This window comes from Phalaenopsis equestris, unplaced genomic scaffold (genome assembly GCF_001263595.1).
Source record: "Phalaenopsis equestris unplaced genomic scaffold, ASM126359v1 Scaffold001051, whole genome shotgun sequence".
Taxonomy (NCBI): Eukaryota; Viridiplantae; Streptophyta; class Magnoliopsida; order Asparagales; family Orchidaceae; genus Phalaenopsis; species Phalaenopsis equestris.
The window spans coordinates 9,628-19,592 of record NW_018165490.1 but is presented as its reverse complement, the minus strand read 5'-3'; the positions used below and the strand labels follow the sequence as shown (position 1 = coordinate 19,592).

Below are 9,965 nucleotides of genomic sequence, written 5' to 3'. Positions count from 1 at the left end.
ATCATCTGATCCTACAGACTTTCCACTCTTGGTTTTCTTTAAAGTCTCCTCAACTTCTTTTTTATTAATGCGACGATAAAAATGAAACGTTTTATTATTATTCACGATATTAAAATCACTAACGTTGATCGTATTTTCAAAAACTTAATTAAAAAATTTATCAAAGTAACTCACTCACCTATTTTGAATATCTTTTTCTAAAAAAAATATTTTTTGATTTTAATCTTTAATACACTTTACTTTAGTTAAATCTTTACTTTTCTTTTATCTTTATTTGGCTAGTTTATACATATATTTTTCATCCTCCTTGGTATCTAATTTATTATAAAGATCATTAAAAGCATAATTTTTAGCGTCACAGATTGTTCTTTTAGACTCCCTGCAGGTCGTTTGATATTTTTTCTCAGTTCTCTAAGTTTATATATTTAAACCAATTTTTATAACATAACTTCTTATATTTTATCTTTTCTTGCACATTTTTATTCCACCACCAACTATTTTTATTCATAAAAGCTTTTTCTTTTGATTCTCCAAGCACATATTTTGCAACTTGTTTAATAGCGTTTGTTACTTTATCCCACATAACTTTTACTTCTTCATGAATATCCCAAATTTTGAAATATTAAATTTTACTCATAAAAATAATTTTATTTTTGTCTTTTAAGTTTCTCCATCTAATTCTACAATGATGAGTCCTAGTATTATTTATTTACAACTCTTAATCTTAAAATCTAGAACTAATAAACGATGTTGGGTACTTAAATTTTCACTTGGAATGGCCTTACAATCTTTACAATCGCACAATCTCTACTTCTCATAAGAAAATAGTCATATTGTGCTTTATTAGATCCACTCTTATAAGTAATAAAATGCTCATCTCTTTTCTTGAATAAAGTATTAGTAATAACAAAATCATACGCCAAAGCAAAATCTAAAATAACTCTACATTCTTCAATAGTTACTCCAAAATCGTAATCACCATGAGTATTTCTGAAGTCTTCTACCACTCTACTGACATGTCCATTTAAATCTCTCCAATAAAAATTATTTCTTCAAGAGGTATCATTTGTATTAAGTCTTCTAAGTCATTTCAAAATTTATCTTTAGACCTTGTATCTAAACCTACTTGAGGAGCATAAACACTTATAATATTAAAATCTTAGTATCAATGATAATCTTAAGGGGAATAATTATATCTCCAGCTCTATTAATTTTTACAACAATATCTTTCAAACTTTTATCTATAATTACACCTACACCATTTCTAGTGCGACTCTTACCCGAATACCAAAGTTTAAAACCTAAATTATCAATCTCCTTAGCCTTTTCTCCAACCCACTTAGTTTCTTGAATACATAAGATATTAATTTTCTTATGAATCATAATATCAACTAATTCCAATAATTTACCATTGAAAGTATCTATATTCCAAGATCCTATCCTAATATTAGTTTCATTAGTTTCATAGACTAACTTCTTTACCCGCTTTTTTCCCGTAATGCATAAAATCATTCCTATTCTATACACATGCTAAATTTCCATGTATTTTTAGCTTAAAATGTGTTACGACACATTCTAAAATTTTAAATTTAGAGTCAAAATTTATCAAACATCAAAGAAGATCAAATTTAATCATAATTTATACTTTTAAGACATTGACATTATTCTTGTGATTCAAGCATAGGAACATATCAGGCAAGCTAATCTTCTAATTTCGGTCTGGCCTCAACTTTGGCCTTAACAAGATGCACCTTGATGATTGAAGCAAGATAAATTTTGAAATGAGATTCGATCAACTTTGAAAGACGTCGTATGTTTTTACATTCACCACTATCAATCCTATAACAGTTACTAATAAGAAAACCATTCTAGACTTTAATCTGGGCCATAAGACTAACTTCCCACCATTGAAAATGAATAGGCTTATTTTCACTCCCCAGTCCTTAGTGTCACAGACAAATAGGCTCACATCGGCTAGGTGTAGGGCCGAAAAACAGTATTTAAGTCCTGGGTTGCCCACTACCCATATGGGCTCTTTTGGGAGGTGACAAGTGGTATCAAAGCAGATTACTGCCTGGCAGGTGTGTGGACTCTCCATGGTTCAGTGGGACCCTCGGTGGAGCCCATCCGTGACGAGGATGTCACATGATTGGGTGGAGGAGAATGTCACGGACAAATAGTCCCACATCGGCTAGGTGTAGGGCCGAAAAGCAGTATTTAAGTCATGAGCTGCCCACCACCCATAAGGGCTCTTTTGAGAGGTGACACTAGGCTCCAAATAATCTCTAGAGTAGACCAACCTGAACGTAAGAATATAAAAAAGTTAGTCAACAACAAATTCTAATCTGAACTTGTTGTCCCCATGGTCTTTGAAGTGGGTTCAACATCTAAGGCTTCATTATTAACAAAGACCCAAAGGACCAAAAAGTTAAAAAAGATAATTAGAAGGATTCAAGTTAGATTGAGAAAAAAAAAAGGAATGAATGAAATCGAGGTTGTCAAGGCAAATGGAGAGGATGTTCAGCCAGAGTCTTCTTCACTATTGTGTGGTAACAGGTTTCAGAAAGGAGGATGTGTTCAGATCAAGTAATAAATACTGAGTAAATAATCATCCTATAAGGAATGCATACTAATTATCAAAATTAAATATGCAGATTATTATCCAAAGTATCAAACATAACTAAAAATGATAATTTATGCTTAATGGTAACCAAAAGCCAATAAAACTAATACTAAAATGCAATGATTTTGCTAAAGGAAAATAATATGGTTGAGACTTGAAGGCTTGATTTCACTTATTATAATTGAGTGGTTTATTTTTTTGCAGACCATCTCGGTTTCGGCATAAAACTGATCCCTTTGATGGGCTTGGAGACAAGAATTTTTATGTAGTTTGGTTGGTTAATTATGATGAAGGTTTTGCTAATTGAGTTGTTTATTATTTGCAGAGCTGCACGGTTTCAGCATAAAACTGATCCTCATGAAAAAACTTGTCCTAGTCTTGAAGGGGATCAATTTTATGCAGAAACCAAGAAGCTCTGCAAAAAGATTAAGAGTGATAGTCTACATATGACATCAAACATGTAAAGACAAATCATAAGGCTGGAAACAGTTCAATGCACAAGCCTTCCTTTAGGTGATTCGAACTTGCTAGCAACCAAACTAGCATTTGTTAAACATACAGTTTTGAAATGAGGAAAAAAAAGAAAAAAAATAATAATGCAGACAAGAAACAGAATTCAATTATTATTAATCTTGGGGGCTGCTTTCAACAAAAAAAAATTGAAAAGGCGTCATAGAAGTCGATATTCCATATATAAGAAATGGGAACCAGAGACCTGCAAAGAATGAAAAGACAAGTATCAGATTTGATGACATCTTCATATGTTTATTGGTATTCTGTCAGCAAATGTGCAACAACAACAACAACAATAACAACAAAACCTTTATCTTACTAAGTGGGGTTGGCTGCATGAATCCTTTTTCTCCATTGTGTCCTATTTAGTGTCATGATAAAAAACCAATTTAAAAACAATTTTAAATAATTAATAATGATAATTTAAAATCAATTTAAAAAACAATTCAAAAATAGTTTTAAAAAATTTCAAAATAATTTAAAATTGATTTCGAACAATTTAAAATAATTTTAAAATAATTTTAAATAAATTTAAAACCTTTTTTAAAGAAAATAATAACAATAATAATAATTTAAAAAATATATATAATTTTAAAACCTAAGTAAAATAATTCTAAAACCTTTTAAAAATAATTTGAAATCTTTAAACAACTTAAAATAATCTAAAACATCAACAAAACCTTTATCCCAATAAGTGGGTCTGCTCATGAATCATTTTTCTCCATTGTCCTATTTATTGTCATATTTTCATTTAATTCTAATAAATTAAGATCATTTTTTAAACAATTTGCTCATGCCTTCCTGGATCTACCTTTGCCTTTCTTAACATAAATCAAATCTAAAACATCTACTCTTCTAATCGGTTCATCAGATGGTCAACGTTTAATGTGACCAAACCATCTAAGACGACTATCTAATTTTATCCGTCACAAGAGCAACACCAACCCTATCACGGGTATATTCATTTCGCATTTTGTCTCTAATTGTAAAGCCACTCATCCACCTAAGCATTCTCATCTCGGCAACACTTTACTTAGTTTTATGCCTTTCTTCTATGCCTCTCCTTTAAAGGCCAACATTCAATGCCATAGAGCATTGCAGGTCTCACCACCATTTTATAAATTTTCCTTTCAGTCTGAGCGGTACTCTTCTATCACACCATAGGCCCAAAGCATTCCTCCACATCAACCAACCAACTTGAGTTGTATTAATAACATCACCAATTGTGCAAATGAATTAAATTGTTCATCAAAGCAAAGCCATTCCTCCACATCAACCAGCCAACTTCAGTTCTATTAATAACATCCCCAATTGTGCAAATGAATTAAATAGTTCATCAAAGCATACAAGCTGCAGTCAGAAACTGGGTTATCGAAACATTAATCATTAGCAAAATCTTCATCAAAATTAATCAACAAAATTACTTGAAGCTGTCTCCCAAGTCCTTGAAGGGGATCAGTTTCATGCAGAAACCGAGAAGCTCTGCAAAATGATTCAGAATAATATTGTCTAGATGTGATACCAAATATGCTAACCATGACAAATCATAAGGCTGGTAGCAGTTCAATGCACAATGTTTCCAAAACAACCTCACCAGATCTAATAGAGAACTATGATTTAAAGGCTTTTGATGCAGCTCAACCTGTAGCCTGCATAATACAGCGGGAAAAAAATTCCCCTGAGATAAGGTTCAACCTGTAGCCTGCATAATACAGCGGGAAAAAAAATTCCCCTGAGATAAGTGAGGCAAATATTTGTTAAACACTAATCATACCAATATTACCTGACCCAGTTGACATCCTTGATGGGCGACTGAAGGAACCTGCCCTGATACCAAAGATACTGTAGGAGACTTTGGTTCCATTTCACATTTAAGCTTTGCTTCTCTTTTCCACCTCTTTAAGTAATAACGCTCCGGTAACTCCTTTATGTTTCTGACATCAAGTACTTTTATAACATGGCCGCAATGAATCCCGATGAACTCAAACTTCTTGCAACTGCAAGCAACCGATAAATCAGTCGAGTCTAAACGAACATAATATTCCTTTGGATTCTCACCCACTGTAATCCTGTATTCTGTAATTGTTCCATACTCTGCAGAATTATATAACATACAATCCATGAATACATCGAACTCTTTCCTGAACATTTCAAATACTGCCGGTGTATACATGCTGGCTGCTTGTCTCAACATCTTTGAAGGAGGTATTCTTGGAAAGGATTGGCTTGCATGGAAATCAGCCTGAAGTTCTGCATAACGACACTCAGATACCACCTTTTCATAGTTTCTGAAGAAGAAAAGGAGATCATGCTGTGGAGTTAGATACTTTTTTAGCTCGCTACTGAAGCTTTCGCTTTGAAGTGTGCTATTTATATCAGCACAAAATGTATGCCGACCATATGGCAAAGCCCAACTCTCTCTGCACTCAAATAATTTCGAAATCCACTCATTGCTTCTAAGATCATACTTTTCCAGAAGTGATCTCCATCCTAGCAAAAACTGATCCTCATCTTCAGAGTTGTAGATGCATCTGCTAAAATCCTTTGCAAATGTTTTAGAACTTTGGAAAACATGGTTAAGATGTTTCATGGAACTGTGATAAATTTGCCAGACACAAAGCCGATGCATTGTTTCTGGCCACACCATAGTCAATGCACCACCTATTGCAACCGATTCATCTGTCAAAATAGTCTTTGGCAGTTTCCCACGCATTGCAATCCCAAAAGTATTAAATAACCATTTAAAAGATTCTACTGAGTCATCATAGAGAAATGCTGCCCCAAAGAGAGTAATTTGCTTATGATGATTCACACCAACAAAGGATACGAATGGTCTACAGTGTACATTAAATTTATATGTGGTGTCCAAACAAACTACATCACCAAAGTAGCTGAAATCCTCTAGTGACTTTGAATCAGCCCAGAAAATGTTTGTAAGCTTGTCATCATCATCGAGTTGAATGGCATAGAAAAATGCAGTATTCTGCAGTTGCATACTTTGGAGATACATCAGAAGAGCCTCTGCATCACCAGACTGCATGGACTTCATTCTTTTTGAGCGGAGACAAGCTTTATAATCTGATGGTAGGAGATAAATATCTTGTCTAGTGCCAGTGGACTCACCAGAAGATCTTAGAGCAGCTACTGCATCATCTGATAAATCTGCATCAGCGGATTGAAACTCAGATGTGATTCTCTGTGATCTCAACAAGTGTTTTGATGAAGGAGGAGCAAGTTGATGGTTGTGTTCTGCTATGAATTTGGTAATACGATACCATCCACTTGGCATAAGTTTAATTTTCATACGTGCAAGGCAACCAATTCTTGTTTCTGGTCGTGGACGCTTTGCTTCATTTCCTGCTTTCCTCTCCTGGCGAAAACCTTCCCTGGAGCACACCAATGTCCTTGATCTTGTAGTTTTATCAGAAACTCTCTTGTCCAACCAGCCTTTCCTCACGCTAAAACCTGCCATTCCAGCATAGTTGTTGTAGAACTCGTATGCCCTGTTCTCATTTTCAAACTCCATACCAAGTTTTGGCACCATTTCTGCACCAAAAGTACCTTCCCCAGAAGCATCAAGGTAGGTCACTTTTTTTAGCGTCTTCTGTATCATCACTCTAAAGAATGAGTTGCAATACAAAAAGGAAGCTAAAACTGCATGGCTGGGTAGGTCACTTTTTTTAGCGTCTTCTGTATCATCATACTAAAGAATGAGTTGCAATACCAAAAGGAAGCTAAAACTGCACCCATAAAAGCACTAAGAAATGAAGATAGTCAACTCAAAGAAGTCGGAACGTAACAGCAACCGTATATATTTTTCTAGAAGCATGCCAAATAAGTATTACAAATCCAATCTTCTAGGTGAAAATTACAACTATAGTGGGTATTTAACATCAACAAAGAAAATAACATAAATAAAAAACGAGCACAGCATTAAAGTATTTCCCTCAGTTACCTTTCTCCATGCAAGACCACATGCATTGCATAGAGTCCTCGGCCCCTCTGGGCCGCGACGCATATGTGGTGTGGACTTAGCACCAACTCCACAATGAATGCACCTAAACATATAAAATAGGTTGATTAAACTTCCATCTTCAGAATGGCTTAAAATAGAATAAACTTTACAATCTAAAACTTCAAAGTGCAAAAAAAAACTTGGTAAAATCTTGATAGTAAAAGAACGCCCCATAAGCGTGCTACTCAATAGAAGGGTAAATATGTTCAAGAATGACCCAAAAAAAGTGAGCACAATATGTCAAGTATATTCATGGTTTAGGAATTTGAAGCTTCATTAAACAGAATAAGAAGTTGAATGTAGAAGTTACAACTTCCATTTGCAAACCCATCAAGCAAAAATTTCATACCATTATTCTAAGAAACCCTGTATGTTGGAACATTAACCTATTTCCGTGCATGCCCTTCACCATCATATATCAGCTATGAGAGCTACGATTGGGGAGAATGTTTACTTGTAGTGAAAAATGATTCAAGAAAAGATCAATAATCACAGACAAGAATTTTGATGAAACCTGACAAATTGAACGGGATAGTTGGCATACAGGCATGGAAGGCTTGTGCTACCTATTTGTATCAGACCATCATCAAAGGAGGCAAAATATATACAACAACAACAACCTTTTATCCCACTAAGTACGGTCGGCTACATGAATCATTTTTCATTCAATTGGCTGTCACATATGGTGCTTGAAAAGGACACTTACTGATACCAATTTCTAGCACTGAGAAGCTAATTAATCAAGCAAAATTGTTAGTAATAGACCACATGCTTGCCCAGATTCTCTGCTCTAAATTTAGCTTGATAAGCTGTCAATGAAAGCATCATGCTTGCCACAGCTCTCTGACCTATAATTTATCTTGATAAACTGTTTGCGGGAAGCAAAAAGATCTAACAGGAAACGCCTAGTTCAAGTTTTTTTTTTTCCAGTTATTTTTAGGAAAAAGGCAATCATCTCAATGTTACTAGGATTAGAATGTTCATGAATTTACAGCTACTATTAATAAAAAAACCTAGGTATTTATGGATGGAATAGAGTTCATTCTTTGAAAAATCACCCTAGCCCACTTATTTTAATTAGGTATAATTGCATACACAGCACTTGAAACATTGCTATTTACAAAACTAGCTCCTTGTTGATCTTTTTTACTATCCAACATATGTACTTTTGTGTGCAACAATCAAACAAATTTGATAAAAATGAAAAATCTGGTTTGGGGTTTATCGTGAATTTTGACATTTGAAAGAGAATTTCAAAAATGGATAAAAGTGAACCTCCCCGCTTCTTATTTTTATTTTTTTGAGTAAAAACCAAGTGTGTGTGTCAATCGTTTCGTCACCCAAATTATGGCCTCACAATGATACATAAATGCTAAGCAATGCAACTTTGACATTATTGCCCAAATGTTGATTTATGAATACCTTTAGGAGTTCAAAATCGGATGGCTATGGTAGTACAAATTGAGCTAGCTTATTTGATTAGTTTTGCAGCAGGGGTCCTGGAGTTATTCTTCTGAGAGCTTGAATTGTTGTTGCATTCTTCTATTTAAGACATCACTTAAGTGTCATTGCATCGCAAGAATTCCAATATTGGCATAAGCAACTGCGGATTTTCTAATCTGGTGGATTTTTTAGATTTGCATATGCTATCAGATTTACAACAAGTGAATTTTTTATAATGAACGTTTTACATATTAAAACTCAATTGTTTTCTCATATATTAAATGCTTTGAAAAAATTTGATCCTTCAAATAGCTTATGCCGCAAGCTTTGGTGCTGTTAAAGAGAACCAGATAATTTTGATTTTTTAATTTTGTTTTATATTCTGTTACCGGTTTCTTGCGATTCTTGATAATTAGCCCAACGTTTAATTAGTGGGCAGATATAACTAGATTATTTAAAATCTTACTTTCTGATTATGTCGCCTTGGCGTCGCCTTTTGTAAATTTGTAGTTGTTTACAAGTTCTGAAATAATCCAATCATTTTATTCTCTTTCCTCACATTCCCTATCTTCCCATCCTCTATCCCATGCGTTGCTGCAAGTTGAACACCAGAGGAAGGATTAAACCTATAATCCAAGCTCTACCATTGTTATTGCTGAAAATGCATGACTGCATTATAGTGTTGCTGCTGCCATGCTCTGTCTACTTTTGCTGACTGACGGGTGTTTGGGATAATCTAATACAAGTTCCGACCACTATAGGTCCAAGAAACTGCAATGTGGCTAAAGGCTGAGATGATTTTTGTTGTCCTAAGAGGAAATTCTGGAAGAACTATTCACATAATTTGATTTCAATAAAAAAGGCTAAACCAGAAAACAAAGAAAGAATGTTGAAGGTGAAGTTCAATATTATTCAAGATCAGATGACTTGAATCTCAAGAAAGAAGAAGGCAAATAAAGGTAGAGAGCCTTGATTTTAGAATATTATTCAACAAATAGCTTGAATCTCAAGAAAGAGCAAGACTAATAAAGGTAGACAGCCTTGATTATAGAAGGGATGCAGTCAAGAAGTGTTTAAAACTAGTCTTTAACAATCCTTTGTGGTTCTTAAAATTGTTATCATAGCACATGGATTGAAATCTTCATGACAATTTCAGGATGGGAGCTAAACAAATCCACAGGGCAAAATGATTTGATCAGGCATTGCAGAGAGTTGATACAAAGCTTCAGGGAGATCATACCGATAAAGCCTGGGTGCCATTCTACCCAATCATAGAGATGATGTTTTGTGGGATATTGCAGAAGAATAATCAGCCAAAATAGTTTGAGAGAAACTTGAATATCTATAATTCAAGAAATCTTTTGCAAGTAT

General features: G+C 34.2%; 1 protein-coding gene across 7 annotated transcripts; it reads right to left on the bottom strand.

Annotated features, from left to right (window-relative positions):
• Positions 1-2,267: 2,267 nt before the first annotated feature.
• LOC110032892 (protein FAR1-RELATED SEQUENCE 5-like) lies at positions 2,268-7,194 on the bottom strand (the record flags this gene model as incomplete). 7 transcript variants are annotated; one of them, XR_002294893.1, is given in 5 exon segments in its annotated part: positions 3,462-3,497; positions 4,561-4,618; positions 4,731-4,785; positions 4,920-6,740; positions 7,092-7,194. XR_002294893.1 is itself a non-coding variant. In XM_020736672.1 (4 exon segments), coding segments are annotated over 3 exon segments (1,936 nt in total), but the record flags the coding sequence as incomplete, so codon positions are not given.
• Between the last annotated feature and the right edge of the window lie 2,771 nt (positions 7,195-9,965).